The 18,949-nt window shown below is 38.6% G+C and overlaps 1 protein-coding gene across 1 annotated transcript in view; it reads right to left on the minus strand.

The window, feature by feature from the left end:
• NDUFV2 (NADH:ubiquinone oxidoreductase core subunit V2) overlaps nucleotides 1-18,949 on the minus strand; it is a 33,406-nt gene continuing 14,457 nt past the window's right edge. The window contains exons 5-8 of the mRNA NM_001097475.2: nucleotides 16,242-16,410; nucleotides 14,311-14,420; nucleotides 7,595-7,671; nucleotides 1-156 (exon numbers count right to left, since the gene is read on the minus strand). Of these exons, the coding sequence (NP_001090944.2) occupies nucleotides 63-156; nucleotides 7,595-7,671; nucleotides 14,311-14,420; nucleotides 16,242-16,410 (450 nt within the window). The 3' untranslated portion in view covers nucleotides 1-62. The remainder of the gene's footprint in view (nucleotides 157-7,594; nucleotides 7,672-14,310; nucleotides 14,421-16,241; nucleotides 16,411-18,949) is intronic.

An 18,949-nucleotide genomic window follows, 5' to 3' on the forward strand; every position in this document is an offset into this window, starting at 1 on the left:
TTTATGTAGACAGGAGGTTCATACTTTATTTCTCCAGTGACATATTTACAGCTGAATATAAATTAAAGGCCTGCTTGCACACCAAACCCAGGTCCTTTAGGTGGTTCAGTCAAAGAGGTAAGACCTCCAGCTGGCTCACAAGAGAAGCGTCCACTCCTGAAAGGAAAAGTAACATTAAATTAACAGTTAATGATTACCAGTCATAAATCTTTACTTAAAAACATATTGTAATTGTTACCTCACAACAACCTGGTTAACTGTTTCTCCCCTAAGAATTAGGATGGATTATTTATTTTTATTTTATTTATTTGCTATTTATATAATGATTTTTTTATTGTAGCTGGTTTACAGTGTTCTGTCAATTTCCTACTGTACAGCATGGTGACCCAGTTACACATACATCTATAGATTCTTTAGCATGGATTATTTAATCCAAACATTAAAAATGCTGCTAGATTTTCTCTTCCTAAAATTAAATATAAAAACTCATATTTAAAAATATGAAATGTGAACAGTATAAAAATAACACTAAAACTAGTTCACTGAGCAGTGTACGTACATCACTAGCTCATTTATCGTTAGAACAATGCCATGATACTGACCAAAATATTTTACAGATATAGAAACCAAGTTTAGGGGATTCAGTATCTGCCCAAAAGATCAGAGCTAAGAACTACTGCAAAATACCCCAACTCCAAGAAGACATTAAAAAAAAAAAAAAAAAAGTTTTCATAAACTACAGCATTACATTTATTCTTTTATATTTGAATTTTATTTTGATTGAAATCCACTGTCACAGGGAATATACACTATATTTGGAAACACAAAAACTGGGTTCCTTGAATTCCCTGGTGGCTCAGCAGCTTAAGGACCCAGCATTGTCACTACTGTGGCATGGGTTTGATCCCTGGCCTGGGAACTTAAGCGTGCCATGGGTGCAGCCAACCAAAAGCAAACAAACAAAACTGGATTACTTAAGAGATGTGAAGATTTGAGAGGATGTCTTTCAGAAGCAGTGAGGACAAAAATCTGTCTTTATGGGGTTTTTTGGGTTTTTTTACTTTTATAGCTATACCTGTGGCATATGGATGTTCTTGGGCCAGGGACTGAATCCAAGCCACAGCTCTGACCTACATCAGATCCTTAACCCACTGCACCAGGCCATGCATCGAACCCACACCTCCCCAATGACTAGCCGCACAATGATGGAAACTCCTGTTTTGTGTTTTTAAAGGCTAAATTGTTAGTATTAATTTTTCAAAAACAGGTTCCAGATTAGGGTGGCTCCAACAGCCACACACACAAAAAAAAGGTAATAGGAACAGGTCCTCATGTAGTTCTATGAAGAGAGGCAGTGTATAAGTTGATGAACCCATCTTTTCACCCCCATACAAGACTTTCTCAGGATTATTTCACAAGATTATTCAAACTCAACCTCTGTTCTGTATGACCTCTGCTGCTGAAGCTCAGCTCAACACCCACTCCTATTTCACCCTATTCCCTGGCTTTGTTCATTTACCTTGTTTCTGCCACAGAATTTAGTTGAAGAACTTGTTCAGTTAAATCTTTCTATTCCCTCTGGCTTTGCCCTTCACATTCTGTCATCAATCTTATAAGTCTATTTTTAGAGCCCTAGAAAATCATTTGTTGAGGGGACAGGAAAATAAATGATCATTTATAAGATCTTTCAAGCTATTACATGATGCAAGTAATTAGGAAGTGTTATTAAAGAATACCTATGAAGTCAGCAATTAGTTAATATATTTACATTATAAGTTCATTATGGAAATCAGATCAAAAAGCAGTCACTGTTTGCTGTCAGAGCCTAAAATTAAAGTTGTAGGGCAAGTAGCAAAATGATACTTAACTTTAATAAAGAGTATTTCCCTGTGTAATTTTTAATTTAAGTATAGTTGATTTACAATGTTTTGCCAATTTCTGCTGTATCTGCAATTTTTTTTTAATGACCACACCCATGACATAGGAAAGTTCCCAGGCCAGAGGCTGAAGCTGAGCCACAGCTGTGACTATGCGGCAGCTCCAAGAACTCCAGGTCCTTTAACTCACTGAACTGAGCAGTGGATGGAACCCACACCTCTGCAGTGACCCCAGCCACTACAGATGGATTTTTTTTTTTTTTTTTTTTTTTTGCATTTTTTTAGGGCCATGCCTTTGGCATGTGTAAGTCCCCAGGCTAGGGGTGGAATTTAAGCTGAGCTGCCGGCCTACAACACAGCCACAGCAACAGCAGATCCGAGCCTCATCTTTGACCTACACCACAGTTCACGTCATTGCTGGATCCTCAACCCACTGAGTGAGGCCAAGGAGTGAACCCACATCCTCCTGGATGCGAGTCAGGTTCATAACCTGGTGACCCACAAAAGCAACTTCCTGCAGTTGGATTATTAACCCACTGTGCCACAGTGGGAATTCCTGTTTTTTTTAATGTCCACTGGCAATACAGCTACATCTAGTGCTCTTTGTCAATGAAATAATGGACTAATCAATAATTTTTTTTTGTCTTTTGTCATTTTAGGGCTGCACCCACCTATATAGCATATGGAGGTTCCCAGGCTAGGGATCTAATCGGAACTGTTGTCACTGGCCTACCCCACGGCAACTTGGGATCCCAGCCTCATCTGCGACCTACACCACAGCTCATGTCAACACTGTATACTTAACCCACTGAGTGAGGCCAGGAATTGAACCTGCATACTCATGGTTGCTAGTCAGGTTCTTTAATCACTGAGCCACAACAGGAACTCCTGGACTAGTCAATTTTGAAACTTTCATCTTCTTTACTAGGTTCATTCTTGTAGTTTAAGCTCAGCTACCCTCTTTAACAACACAAGGATTAAAAAGCTCAAATTCCTGGAGTTCCCGTCGTGGCGCAGTGGTTAACGAATCCGACTAAGAACCATGAGGTTGCGGGTTCGATCCCTGGCCTTGCTCAGTGGGTTAAGGATCTGGCGTTGCCGTGAGCTGTGGTGTAGGTTGCAGACACGGCTCGGATCCTGCGTTGCTGTGGCTCTGGCGTAGGCCGGTGGCTACAGCTCCGATTAGACCCCTAGCCTGGAAACCTCCATATGCCGCGGGAGCGGCCCAAGAAATAGCAACAACAACGACAAAAGACAAAAGATTAAAAAAAAAAAAAAAAAAAAAAGCTCAAATTCCCAGAACAATAAACAGAATTAATCATATATATACTACATTATCTCTTCACAGGTTTATGGAATTTCATATAAAAAAGTAAATTAAAAAATAATCTTGGAGTTCCCGTAGGGCGCAGTGGTTAACGAATCCGACTAGGAACCATGAGGTTGCGGGTTCGGTCCCTGCCCTTGCTCAGTGGGTTAACGATCTGGCGTTGCCGTGAGCTGTGGTGTAGGTTGCAGATGCGGCTCAGATCCCCCGTTGCTGTGGCTCTGGCGTAGGCTGGTGGCTACAGCTCCGATTCGACCCCTAGCCTGGGAACCTCCATATGCCGCAGGAGCAGCCCAAGAAATAGCAAAAAAAAAAAAAAATAATAATAAAATAAATAAAAAATAATCTGGAAGTTCCCATCGTGGCTTAGTGGAAACGTATCTGACTCGTATCCATGTCCATGAGGACACAGGTTAGATCCCTGGCCTTGCTCAGTGGGTTAAGGATCTGGTGTTGCCATGAGCTGTGGTGTAGGCCAGTGGCTACAACACCAATTCAGCCCCTAGCCTGGGAACCTCCATATGCCACAGGTGTGGCCCTAAAAAGACAAAAAAAAAAAAAAAAAAGAATAATCTGGTCCAGTTTCCCACAGTTTGTTCCATGAAATTAGTCCCATTAACATACTTTAGGAAAAACGGGGGTTCCAGCCCTCTGTTATGCCTACCTGCAAACTTTCTCCTGCCCTCACCATTCACAAAATGCACAATATTAAAAAGGTTATAAAATCCTCCAGTAGAGCCTAAAAACTCACTACTAATCATATAACCTCCTCCCTATTTTATCTGTAAACATGCCTCAGAACACCAGCAAGGCAGTGATCTAGCCCTATCCATTCACCTGACAACCACGGTTTACACCAGGATTTTCACTTAGTAAGAAACAAAAAGTGATTTCCCTGGTATGCTTAAAATGCCATATATTAAATACCTTGTTCTCTTCATTACAATTCAAAAGGTGAATCTGATTTATCAGCCATTCCAACAACATTTACACATTCATCATTTTAACTCATTTACATTCTAGAAAACTTGGCCTTTGTACATTCTTTTATGGGTTTAAAAAAAGTACTTCTTGGAGTTCCTGGGGGTTGGATCTTTGGCCCTGCTCAGTGAGCTAAGGATCTGGTGTTGCCATGAGCTGTGGTGTAGGTCACAGACATGGCTCAGATCCTGCATTCCTATGGCTGTGGTGCAGGCCGGCAGCTGCAGCTCCAATTAGACCCCTTAGCCTGGGAGCTTCCATATGCCATGGGTGATGCCCTAAAAAGCAAAAACATAAAAATAAAAGAAAATTATTTTTTGCTAATCCATACTAAAAAACCTCTATTAGTAACTTTAAAGCAATTTTACAAATTATTTTCAGTACTTTAATTGAAAATAAGAACAATGTCTAGCATGCAAATATTTATTAACATCAACATAAAGACCATCAGTTTAATATTTTCCTTCTAGCCATCATTTACCAAAAATAATAAAAAAGCATTTCTTTTATTATTAACCACAGAGATAGCAATCTTTATTAATTCTGGCCAGAGTACACCTGATGGTGGCACTGAGAAATCAGTTACTACTGAACCAGTTTAATTTCTCTCATTAATCAAAAACTCACAACTAGCTGCTCTTTCAAATATTTAAGCAGAGAGCTTTATTGCACAAATACTAATAAAAAAGAATTAGCTTTGATTAACTTAAAGAATAACTGTAACTGTACTTTTTTTTATTACTATTATCACAGTCTCTCTCAATATCCAAGAAATTAACTTGGGGAAGGAGAAGGAAAATTGTTTTCATATGCTGGGAAGACATTCTACAATTACCATGTCCAAGTACAATCTTTACATATACCACTGATGGATGCTCTGCAATTACTTAAAGCTAAATAGATTTATTTCAGCTTCTTAAATGAGACGTAATAAGTAGGAAATAAAAATAGGTTGAGAAACCAATAATTCCCTAATCTATTCCCTAAATTCCAAACTCAGATCTCCCTTTCAGCATTCCACCATGGATGTCCAAGTAAGCAACTCAAACTTAGCATGTCCAAAACAAAGTGACTTTTCTTCCTCAAACCTGCTCTACCCCAAATCTCCATTTTAGTTAAAGGAAACACTGAGATGCTCAGACCAAAAAACTAAAAATCACTCATAATTCCTCTGCCCCACAACAACCACTAATTTAAAGTATACTTTACACAGCAACTAGGATGATAATTTTAATAGGATCACTCATATCATTCCCAAATTACCTGGGTCCCCATCTACCTCTCGGACATCTTCTACCACTTTCCTTCATCACCTCACTTCAAATGATACTGTTACTTATTTTTCCTCCAGGATCTTAGTACATCCTCTTTCTCCTCCCTCTGGAATGCTGTTCCTTAAGATCTTTGGTTCCTTTGGGCCTATTACTCAGGTCATTAAATCACCACCTGAGAGAAGTATCTCCTGACTAAATGTACTCCGATCATTCTCTAGCCCCTAACCTGTTTATTTTTCTTCATTGTTTTTTGGTTTTGTTTTGTTTTGTTTGCTTTTCACCCACACTGGCAGCATATGGAAGTTCTCAGGCTAGAGGCTGAATCGGAGCTGCAGTAGCTGGCCTACGCCACAGCCACAGCAGATCTGAGCCTAGTCTACAACCTACACCACAGCTCACGGCAACGCCAGATCCTCAACCTATTGTGTGAAGCAAAGGGACTTGCATCCTCATGGGTATTAGCTGGGTTTGTTACCACTGAGCCACAAGAGGAACTCCTAAATGGCAATTTTTACTCCTAAAAATGTTTTAAGTATAACCCATGAAAGTAAGAAACTATGATGAGAATGCCAAACCTCTTAAGCAAATTCAAGTGTTGGAAGAAGTGTATGTTTCTTAGGGGCCAGCTTGCCTTTACTATAAACTAAAGTTATCCTGAACTGACCTCTTTTTCTTATTAGGTGGTGTTATTATTTCTTATTAGGTAGGGTCTGCCAGAACAATGGCTGAGTACTTCTCAGTACTTCTTGCAGACTACAGAACCATGCATAACCTCCTGAACTAATAATTCAACCCCAGAGAACTGTTTATAACAAAAAGTAGGAAGACATCAAGTTCACAACTGAAAGAAGAATAATTAGTATAATACAACTACAGGATAGGTGCAAGCTGGATAAACACTGCTTATGTTGAAAAAGGTCTAGCCATTCTGAATGACTAAGTACAATTTAATGGTGTAATGTATCTAAAGGCAGAATTGCTATAACTAAGTTGTATTGTTACGAGAATGTCTGGAACAAAGAAGACAATGCTCTGCACTGCTCAGTACGTATTTCCAAGTACTGGGATTAGTTTAAGTGTCACACTAAGAGCCATTAGCCAACTAGAAGACTTACAAAGGAGAAAGACCAAAACTATGTCACAAGAGGAAAATCAATGAAACAACCGTGGATATTAAACCTGAGAAAAAGATATGTGGAAGATGAGATAGGTATTTCATGTACAAAAGAGTTGTCATTTGGAAAAGATAAAATTATCTTGGGTGTGACTCACAGAGAACAGATTTGTTGTTGCCAAGGTGGGGTGGGTAGAAGATGGTGGACTGGGAGTTTAGGGTTAGCAGATACAAACTATTATATATAGGATGGATAAACAACAAGGTCCTGCTGTAGAGCACAGGGAACTACATTTAATATCCTATGATAAACTGTAATGGAAAAGAGGATGAAAAAGAATATATATATGTGTAACTGATTCACTGCTGTACAGCAGAAATTTATACACCACTATGAATCAGCTACATCAATTAAAAAAAAATCTTGTATTTGTTCAAAGGATAGAACCTTTGGTCCTTTAGGTAGAAATAAGAGGGAAGACAGACTTTGGGTCAAATTCTGGCAGAATGAACTTTTATTAAACAGTGGAATAGATTTCAATTTGTAGTAAATTTCCCTTCTCTATAAATATCCAAGTAGATACCATGATTATCTGATAGCGTTTTAAGAGAGGGGAAAAAAAATCTCTCTGCTTAAAATGACAAGTTGATTTAGGTACTATTCAAGGCTCCTGAAAAACTCCTATGAATTTAGGGTATGCAATTTTTAAAGTTAAGTTTGGGAGTACTCTGTGGCTCAGCAGTTAATGAGACCAATCAGGATCCATGAGGATTCGGGTTCAATACCTGGCCTAGCTCAGTGGATTAAGGATCGGCGTTGCCGTGAGCTGCGGTGTAGGTTGTAGACGTGGCTGGAATCCCATGTTGCTGTGGCTCTGATTCGACCCCTAGTCTGGGAACTTCCATATGCCATAGATGTGGCCTTAAAAAGCAAAAAAAAAAAAAAAAAAAAAAAAGTTTGTATGAAAGACTAATTTAGATTTAAGCCATTAAAATTGATTAAAAAGAAATAAAAGGATACCTTGGCCCAGGTTTGGGGATTTTGCCAGCCTTGAGTTCATCAATAATTTCTTCAATATCCTTAGGTGTCAGATCCTCCTAGAAAAAAAATTTAATAGTCTTATTAAAATGACATATTATTGAAGTCAGCATAAACCCCTAACACCAGTTTGTTATTTGTCTCAGTCCTCAAGTTAGTTACCAAGGTAGTGGCATCTGAGTAATTCCTATATATAATATATACTGCTAAATGCATTATGAAATAGGAGCTTTAGCTGAAGAGGTGATACAGAGCAATGCTTTGAAAGGAAACAGTTCTGCATTCGAGTTCAAGTTCCAATGCTTACTAACTAGCTAGCAATCTTAAACAAGTTACTCAGCTTCCCCAAGTTTACTTCTTCATTTGAAAACCTACTTCAACAAAAACCAAGGAGGAGGCATAACTCTCCCAGACTTCAGGCAATATTACAAAGCCACAGTCATCAAGACAGTGTGGTACTGGTACCAAAACAGACATACAGACCAATGGAACAGAATAGAGAACCCAGACACCAATGGTCAATTAACCTTCAACAAAGGAGGCAAGAACATAAAATGGGAAAAAGACAGTCTTTTTAGCAAATGTGGCTGGGAAACCTGGACAGCTGCATGTAAATCAATGAAACTGGAACACACCCTCACATCATGCACAAAAATAAACTCCAAATGGCTTAAAGACTTACTCATAAGACAAAACACCATCAAACTCCTAGAAGAGAACATAGGCAAAACATTCTGACATCAACCTTACAAATGTTTTCTCAGGTCAGTCTCCCAAAGCAACCGAAATAAAAGCAAAAATAAACCATTGGGACCTAATCAAACTGACAAGCTTTTGCACAGCAAAGGAAATTAAAAAAAAAAAAAGATATTTGACAGAATGGGAGAAAATAGTTTCAAATGACGCAACCGACTAGGGCTTAATCTCTAAAATATACAAACAATTTATACAACTCAACAGCAAAAAAGCCAACAACCCAACTGAAAAATGGGCAAAAGACCGGAATAGACAGTTTTCCAAAGAAGATATATACAGATGGCCAAGAAGCACGTGAAAAAATGCTCAACATCCCTGATTATTAGAGAAATGCAAATCAAAACTACTGTGAGGAACCACCTCATAACAGTCAGAATGGCCATCATTAATAAGTCCACAAATAACAAATGCTGGACGGGGTGTGGAGAAAAGGGAACGCTCCGGCACTGCTGGTGGGAATGTAAGCTGGTACAACCACTATGGAGAACAGTATGGAGGTACCTCAGAAAACTACATATAGAACTACCAAATGACCCAGCAATCCCACTCCTGGGCATATATCCAGGCAAAACTTTCCTTGAAAAAGACACATGCACCCATATGTTCATTGCAGCACTATTCACAATAGCCAAGATATAGGAACAACCTAAATGTCCATCTTGACAGATGATTGGATTAAGATGTGGTGTGGTATATATACACAATGGAATACTACTCAGCCATAAGTAAGAACAAAATCATGCCATTTGCAGCAATATGGATGGAACTAGAGACTCTCTTACTGAGTGAAGTAAGTCAGAAAGAGAAAGACGAATGCCATATGATATCACTTATATCTGGAATCTAATATAGGGCACAAATGAACCTTCCACAGAAAAGAAACTCATGGACTTGGAGAACAGACTTGTGGTTACCAGGAGGGAGTGGGAGGGACTGGAGCTTGAGGTTAACAGATGCAGACTATTGCCTTTGGAATGGATTAGCAATGAGATCCTGCTGTGTAGTACTGGGAACTATGTCTAGTCACTTATGATGGAGAATGATAATGTGAGAAAAAAGAATGTATACATGTATGTGTAACTGGGTCACCATGCTGTACAGCAGGAAAAAAAATAATGTATTGGGGAAATTAAAGAAAAAACCCACTGAAAAAAGAAAAAAAGAAAACCTACTTCAGAGGGTTTTGAAGATTAAAAGAAAAAAACGTATAAAAGAATAGTGCCATGCACATGCTCAACAACTGCTCTCCTTGAAGAAACAGTGAGATATCAATAGTAATAATGAGCACTAGCACTCACAGTAACTTAAAAGTAGATGCCTAGGCAGTTCCCGTTGTGGCACAGTGGTTAACAAATCCGACTAGGAACCATGAGTTGAGGGTTCAAATCCTGGCCTTGCTTAGTGGGTTAAGGACCCGGCGTTGCTGCGAGCTGTGGTGTAGGTTGCAGACGCAGCTCAGATGCTGCGTTGCTGTGGCTCTAGCATAGGCCGGCAGCAACAGCTCTGATTAGACCCCTAGCCTGGGAACCTCCATATGCCGTGGGAGCTACCCTAGAAAACGCAAAAAGACAAAAAAAAAAAAAAAAAAAAAAAAAAAAAAAAAAAGAGATGCCTAATATCTATCCCTAAGCTAAAGATCCAGTACCTCAATGATAACGTCTTTCTTTCCCAGGTGAAATTCACCCTGTTTTAAACTTCATTTTCAAATGGAAAAGTAAAAACCTTATTTTTGACACATTTATTTTAATGATCCTGATACTCCAATTCCCATCTCAACCAGAGCAGCTCTGTATTTTGGATACTGTGCACCTGTATAAAATTCTTACCTCATGAAAGGGTTCTGTTATTTAAATTAACAAGTACAATTAAAACACACAGGAGTTCCCGTCGTGGCGCAGTGGTTAACGAATCCGACTAAGAACCATGAGGTTGCGGGTTCGGTCCCTGCCCTTGCTCAGTGGGTTAAGGATCCGGCGTTGCCGTGAGCTGTGGTGTAGGTTGCAGACGCGGCTCGGATCCCGCGTTGCTGTGGTTCTGGCGTAGGCTGGTGGCTACAGCTCCAATTGGACCCCTAGCCTGGGAACCTCCATATGCCGTGGGAGCGGCCCAAGAAATAGCAACAATAACAACAACAACAACAACAACAACAAAAAGACAAAAGACCAAAAAAAAAAAAAAAAAACACACAGACACACTCCTGCACCTAGCTGCACCCTAGGTTTAATCAAAAGACAGTACAAACAGAATGGGGCAAAACTAAACTAAGAGAAAAATGCCTAAATTACACTATATCCCCTCTCCCCTCCAAAGCTGTTAAGTACTTAAAATGTTGTTAGGCCCCTGGTTTTATGCTAGAGAAATCATGATTCAATACTGTATCTTCAGTGCCTAGCCACATAAAAGGTCTTTAATATGTGTTGAATGATTAAACATTCATAAAAATAAAAAGCTGTTTTCAAACTGCTTAGGGTTCAACGGTTGCCCAGTACCTCAAATCTAGAAGAAACCTTTAAATTTGTCTAATGATTTTATGCCCAAGCCAACTCTTCAGTATAAAAATGATAAACGAATAATGACATTCCTTGCAATATATGAATTATGTACACATAGGCACTTAGGGGTTTTGGTTTTTTGTTTTGGCTGTGCCATTTTTTTTCCTTTTCAGCTGCACCCACAGCCTTTGGAAGTTCCCAGGTCAGGGACAGAATCCAAGCCAGAGCTGCAACCTATGCCACAGCCGTGACAATGCCAGATCCTATGTGCCAGCCCTCTGCAGAGACAAGCTGGATCATTAACCCACTGTGCTACAGTAGAACTCCTAACTGTACCATTTAAAAGCAAGTTGTAGACATCTTAGCACTTAATCCCTAAAACTGCAGCAGATATTTCCTAAGAATATTTTTAAATGTTCTTAAATAATACCATTAACACACCCAATTAAGTAATAACAATAATTCCTTAATAAAACAAATGTCAAATCTACATTCAAATCTCCCCAAGCATCCTCTAAATGTATTTGATTTTTTTTTTCCTAAGCAGGATCCCATCAACGTTTACATGACTATTTCATTTTACGTACTCGTCAACTGAGATCCGTTACAGTTAAATACCTTACCAAAGACCATACCACTAACTGAAAGAAACACTTGCATAAATCCATAGGCTACTTCACTAATTTATTTATTACCTTTTTGTTATTGTTGCAAGAACAATACAAACTCATTATAATCTTCAAACATTAGAGGAGTTCTAGAAAGGAAACTCTCCTATAATCTTGCCCTTCAGAGGAAGTCACTGTTAATACTTTGGCTTACGTTCTTTTCAGGTATTTTAGAGATAGACTAGCATACAAATGTTCACCCATTATCTTATCAATTTCCATAAATAGAATTGCATTATACTAACTGGAAACTTCTTAAGACACCTTTCTGCATCAGTGCACAGAGTAAGGAAAGAGGCTACTATATTTAGATTTACAATGCTTTATACAAAACCTTAACTGTCTAATTCCTACTTAAATTAAGATCTTCATGGGAGTTCCCTGGTGGCCTAACAGTTAAGGATTTGGCATTGTCACTGTTGTAGCTTGGTTGGCTCCTTGGCCTGGGAACTTCCCCTTGCTGCAAGCATGGCCAAAAAAAAAAAAAAAAAATCCTCATGATTATGAGCAAAGAGTAGAAATGTGGGAAAGAGAAAACTGTTCCCATATTTTTCAAGGATTTTTTTTTTTTAAGTATGAAAAAGAAACAAGATAAGCTATTTGAGTCACTGACCATTAAAATGAAGAAAGTAAGTAATGAAAACAGCCTAGAAATCAAATTTCATCTTCATTAAAGAAAATTAAGAGTTCTATTTCAGGCATTATGGCAGGCTAGGTACCCTGACAACATTCTGTTGTAATAACTAAAAATGTTATATGAAATAAAAAGCAAAAACTGTAAAATTTTATCAATATCAAAACGCTAACTAAAAAACTCAACGAAAACTTAGGGAGACAAATGGAAGACCAAACAAACTTGGCTTCTGGGTTTCACTGCCTATAGGGTCAAGGGACAAAGCCCCAGGCTACAAGAGATTGCCCAAACCACAGGAAGTTAAGACTCCCAAAAGCTATACACTCAATATAAAGGTCAATTAAAAATTAAATTGTCCTTCAAAAAAACCCTGCTAATCTAGAACCTCACACTTTGGGGGAAGAGGATACAAAGAGAGGGGATTTCTTCTGGGCCAGTAGTATTTCCAGGAGCAAGAGAGAAGCAAAGAGAATCCCTTTTTGAAAAACAATCTACCTTCAATGCAAGCCTAAAAGAATTTCCATAAATAAATTTCTTTTTTTTTTTTTTTAATTTTATTTTTACTTTTTAGGGCCATACCTGCAGCATATGGAGGTTCCCAGGCTAGGGGTCAAATTGGAGCTACAGCTGCCAGCCTATACCACAGCCACAGCAATGCAGGATCCCAGCCATGTCTTCGACCTCCACCACAACTCAGAGCGACGCTGGATCCCCAACCTACCAAGCGAGGCCAGGAATCGAACCCTCATCCTCATGGATACTAGTTGGATTCTTTTCCGCTGTGCCACAAAGGAATTCCTCCATAAACAAATTTCTAAGAATTATGAGCTAGCAAGATATTATGAGTGAAACCCGTAATATAATTAGGGTAATAAGCAATTAAAAAAAGATAGGCTAGAAAATTCCATACATATGAAGAACACTTCTAAAAAACACAGATCTAAGAAGAAATCAAAATGCAAATTTAAAAACATTTATTAGAACTAGGTGTTCAGGAGTTCCTGTCGTGGCACAATGGAAACGAATCCGACTAGGAACCATGAGGTTACAGGTTCCATCCTTGGCCTTGCTCAATGGGTTAAGGATCTGGCACTGCCATGAGCTGTAGGTCGCAGACACAGCTTGGATCTGGCGTTGCTGTGGTGTAGGCCAGCGGCCACAGCTCCCATTAGACTCCTAGCCTGGGAACCTCCATATGCCGTGGTGCAGCCCTAAAAAGACCAAAAAATAAACCCCCAAAACTAGGTGTTCCCTTATGGCACAGTAGGCTATCAGTAGATCTGGTGTTGTCACTGCAGCGGCTCAGATAGCTGCTGTAGTACAGGTTCAATCCCTGGCCTGGGAATTTCTATACGCCACAGCCAAAAATTAAAATAAAAAAAAAGGTCATTTTTTTAAAGCTTTATTGAGGTATATTTGATTTACAAGTTTGTGAAAATTTCTGCTATACAATAAAGTGATTCAGTTATGCATATACACATCCATTCTCTTTCAGATTCTTCTCCCACATAGATTATCACAGAATATTGGGTAGAGTTCTCTGTGCAAAAATAAAATTTTAAAAATTAAAAATATTTGGGGAGTTCCCGTCGTGGCTCAGTGGTTAACGAATCCGACTAGGAACCATGAGGTTGCGGGTTCAGTCCCTGCCCTTGCTCAGTGGGTTAACGATCCGGCGTTGCCGTGAGCTGTGGTGTAGGTTGTAGACGTGGCTCGGATCCCGCGTTGCTGTGGCTCTGGCAAAGGCCAGTGGCTACAGCTCCGATTCAACCCCTAGCCTGGGAACCTCCATATGCCGCAGGAGCCGCCCAAAGAAACAGCAAAAAGACAAAAAAATAAAAATTAAAAATATTTGGAACTAAATGATAAAAATATTAACTTTTTTTTAATTTTTACATGGCATTTGGAACTTCCCCAGAAATGCCAGATCATTAACCTGCTGAGCCACAGCGGGAACTCCTCTACTTGTTGATTTTTAATAAAATTTGGAAACCAGAAAATAAAAAAACCAACTCCTAGATATATCTATGCCAACAGTTTCTTCTAAGTGACTAATTCAGAAACCAACATCCACAGGACAAGAAACCAAATATTTAAAATATTTTAAATATGACATCATACTACTTTTCTATTAATTGAAATACTCACATAGTAGTTGTCATTTATTTGAACCATTGGTGCATTTACACAGGCCCCTAAACATTCCACTTCTATAAGAGTGAAAAGTTTGTCAGGTGTAGTCTCTCCAACCTTTATTCCTAAAAATATAAATAATTACTGTAAGGACCAGGGTCTATTTTAACTGCAATACAGTTTAAGAAAAAAACAACACAACCCAACATATTACAGAAGCATATAGAAAAGCATTTAAGAGCATTAAATTTCTAAAACAAAACAACTCTGTAACTATTATAGAACATTCAAGGATTGTTTTAAGTGGACCTATTCCTTTAAAATCAATCAAATTTCAGGGGACTCGTCTCCAGTGTTTACTGTTACACAGCAGTGCACCTAACTTTATTATTTAATTATGTGTGATAATTAACTTACTAAAATCAATCATAGTATCTGACTGGCAGACTCAGAAAACTGCTAATGTCAAAGATCATTAAGAATGTGAGGAAGGAGTTCCCGTCGTGGCACAGAGGAAACAAATCCAACTACGAACCATGAGGTTCGATCCCTGGCCTTGCTTAGTGGGTTAAGGATCTGGCGTTGCCATGAGCTGTGGTGTAGGTCGCAGATGTGGCTTGGATCTGGCATTGCTGTGGCTGTGGCGTCAGCCAGCAGCTGTAGCTCCAATTAGACCCGTAGCCTGGAAATCTCCATATGCCACATGTGTGGCCCTAAAGAGCAAAAAAAAAAAAAAAAAAAGAATTTTTAGGAAAACGGGTACTCTCATATCTTCAGCGAAGGCATTTTTGGAAAACTATAGTAAAATGTGACCCAGCAATTCTACTTCTTGTGAACCTTACAATTGGACAAGTAGGCAAAGATATGTATATATGAAGTAATTACAGAATAACTTAAAATAGAAAAGAGGCAGATATATTGTTATAGCCAAAATAAAGTGCAAGAAGAAAACACAGACATATTACATTTATGTATTTTTATAATGAAAATAACTAAAACAACATAAAACCTAAATCTAACATACCCAACTGTTATTAGAATTTGTACCTCAGAGGCGGGGGGTGTGACTTCTGAGCAGACTTCAGCTTTCCGTTTTTTTGTTTGTTTTTTCTTTTTATGGCCACACTTGCACCATATGGAAGTTCCCCAGCCAGGGAATGAACTGGAGCTACAGTTGAGGCCTAAGCCACAGCCGCGGCAACACCAGATCTGAGCTGTATCTGTGACCCATGCTGCAGCTTATGGCAAAACCAGATCCTTAACCCACTGAGTGATGCCAGGGATCGAACCCACATCCTCATGGAGACTATGTCAGGTTCTTAACCAACTGAGCCACAACAGGAACTCCAGCTTCTGTTTTATATACGTCTATGCTGCCCAAATATTTTTTCATTATGCAAGTCCTTTATACTCAGTAACAAGAAAATTAAGACACATCTCCTTTGATTTCATTTACTATATATAGTGGTAAATGCAGCAATGGCAGTTCACATAGTAAAATTCTCTTTTAATTTTGTAAAGGCTACTAATAACATCTTATTCCACCAAAATTTTCCTTCCTGAAGCATACTTCCTTTTCTCATATCTTGTTTGCCCCAGGTCTTATTTGGAAGGACACAAGGACAAGACAGTCACTTCTTAATGTGCCACATGCTACCACATACTGTGTGAAACTTAATTTTCTAAACAATAAAACCTTACAACTTCAAGAAGCTTCTAAAACATACTCAATGATTAGAAAAGGTGAAAACTCAGGCTTGAGGATTAAGAACTAAAGAAGAATACAAAATAAAAAACATTGGTGGGCAAACACAGTAACATAAAAATTTATCTGTTGAATACAGATCCAGTATAATGGGTAAAGTTGGAAAATTTAGGTAGAAATAGGTCAAATCTAGAAAGACAATTTTTTTTTCATAAAGTTATAAATATAATGTGTCTCATACCAAGCTTTTTCTGAATGGCCTCCAGTATGCTATCAGAGTTTCGAAGCATGCAAGGCGTAGTGGTGCAGACTTGAATATGATACTTTCCAACTGGCTTTCGATTATACATTGTATAAAAAGTTGCTACTTCATATACTCTCATTGGAGGTACTTGTAAAATTTCTGCCACCTAAATAAGAAAATTTCAAAATAATATGATTATAATGGTTATTAATTGAGCTTTCGGTATGTTGTACAAAGCATAATTTCAATATTTCCTCGATTTGGTAAAAACCAAAAAAGTTCTTCAAAAGCAGAAACTACACCTGTATTTGGTATCTGAGAGGTTGTAAGACCATCCATCAATTTTTACACTTAAACCACACACAGTCCATAGCCTAACGATTATAGCATTTCCTTCTCCTCCTCCTAGTCTCTGCAAAAGGATCTTTTTTTTTTTTTTTTTTTTTGTCTTTTTGCCATTTCTTGGGCCACTCTTGTGGCATGTGGAGGTTCCCAGGTGAGGGGTCTAACTGGAGCTGAGAGCTACAGCAACTCGGGATCCGAGCCAAGTCTGCAACCTACACCACAGCTCAAGGCAATGCTGGATCCTTAACCCACTGAGCAAGGCCAGGGATGGAACCTGAAACCCCATGGTTCCCAGTCGGATTCGTTAACCACTGCACCACAACAGGAAACCCCCAAAAGGATCTTCTTGTTCTCTAAATTTTTAAGTCTTTCATTATTAAGAATTTCTACTTTGATCATTTCAATGCTTATATTTTGTAATTTAAGATTACTAAATAGCAAAAATTTGGAGGCCAAACTCTAATAAATTAAACAATCATATTTTTTCAATCTTTCACGAATTTTTCAAAAAATCCTTAATTGCTACTGATACAGCAATTAAGTAAGTAAAAAATCCTTACTGCTGACACAGTGCATGAAGATAGTATGGTGACAGAAAAAAGGTTGAAAATTAAAGCTCATCTATTAACTTGTATTGGTTTACATGTTTACACACAAACATGCATGCATGAACAATCCAATCCTATTTCCTACTAAAACACTCCTCATAGACTAGTACTTCCCAACTCCGCACATCAAATATCTGTTTTGACATACTGAGATTCAGACCAAGGGAAACTCTATCTGAGCACAACTCTCTTGTTCAGGTCAAATCTGTTAAGGAAAGCAAGGTTTTTAAGCTGTTTGCCTCGGGGGTCCATATACAGTCTATCATGACTATAATCCTGGCTACAACTTTCTAGGAGATCTAATTTGAGGAGTTCTCTCAAAATACACATGCTAGGAGTTCCCACCGTGGCTCAGTGGTAACGAATCTGACTGGTATCTGTGAGGATGAGAGACTGATGCCTAGCCTTGCTCAGTGGGTTAAGGATCTGTGTTGCCATGGGCTGTGGCATAGGCCACAGATGTGGCTTAGATCTGGCATGGCTGAGATGTAGGCTGGCAGCTGTGGCTCTGATTGGACCCCTAGCCTGGGAACTTCCATATGCCTCAGGTGAGGCCCTAAAAAGACAAAAAAAAAAAAAAAAAAAAAAACAAAAAAAAAAAACCACATGCTAGAGCTGTGCCACTGAAACAATTGCAAGGCCCTGGTGTCTAATTTTAAAAAGCTTCCCCAGGATGCTGCTGTGCACCCCTTATGCCTTAGTAATGGTTAAGGAAATAATGCACGAGCCTCTGGATGTTGTTTTTGTTGTATGGTTGGACTTTTCTTTGAAGGAGAAAGTGTCCAAAGAAAGAATAACATTAAAAGTCTCAAATGTAGGAGTACCCCAGTGGCTCAGTGGGTTAAGGACCTGACATTGTCACTGCAAAGACCTGGGTCGTTATGTCACAGCTTCAACCCCTGGAAAGAATCTTCACTATATGCTACTTCTTGCCTCTCACACATACACACCTAATTCTAAATAGAACTTGACAATACTTTGTGTGTGTGTGTGTGTGTGTGCTCTTTAGGACCACACTTGTGGCATATGGAAGTTTTCAGGCTAGGGGTTGAATCAGAGCTGCAGCTGCCGGCCTATACCACAGCCACAACAATGCCAGATCCTAACCCACTGAGCAAGTCCAGGGATTTAACTCATATCCTCACGAATACTACTCAGGTTCGCTACCACTGAGCCACAATGGGAACTCCAACAACACTTTTGAAATGTTCTCAACATTAGTTTCTCATTTATTTTGTTCTGCTAAGCTTACCACTAAGCAAGACTTCAAACAAGCTTGCCATTATTAAAAACATAAATTTTTGCAAAAAAAAAAAGAAGTGTCTACAATTAGAAACGTACCCAAAGCATTACTTAGAAAGCTGGCTATTATAAAAATAATGTAAGGAATTTAGAAAAACCCCAAACATATACATGGTTTACTGAAAAAAATAAGCACCTATGTTTACTTAATACCAGCCAAACTTGCTTCACAGTCAAAAAAAAAAAATTACTAAGGGTCCACAAGTATTAGAGAACAGTAAAAAGTAAATAAGAGATCAATGATCCACACACTATGGTCAATTAATCTATGACAAAGGAGGCAAGAATATACAATGGAGAAAAGAGAGCCTCTTTAATAAGTGGTGCTGGGAAAACTGAACAGCTACATGTAAATGAATGAAATTAGAATATTCTCCACCACCACATATAAACAAAAATAAATTCAAAATGGATTAAAGACTTAAATGTACAAGCAGATACTAACTCCTA

The sequence above is a fragment of the Sus scrofa genome, chromosome 6 (assembly GCF_000003025.6).
Source record: "Sus scrofa isolate TJ Tabasco breed Duroc chromosome 6, Sscrofa11.1, whole genome shotgun sequence".
In the NCBI taxonomy this organism is placed as follows: Eukaryota; Metazoa; Chordata; class Mammalia; order Artiodactyla; family Suidae; genus Sus; species Sus scrofa.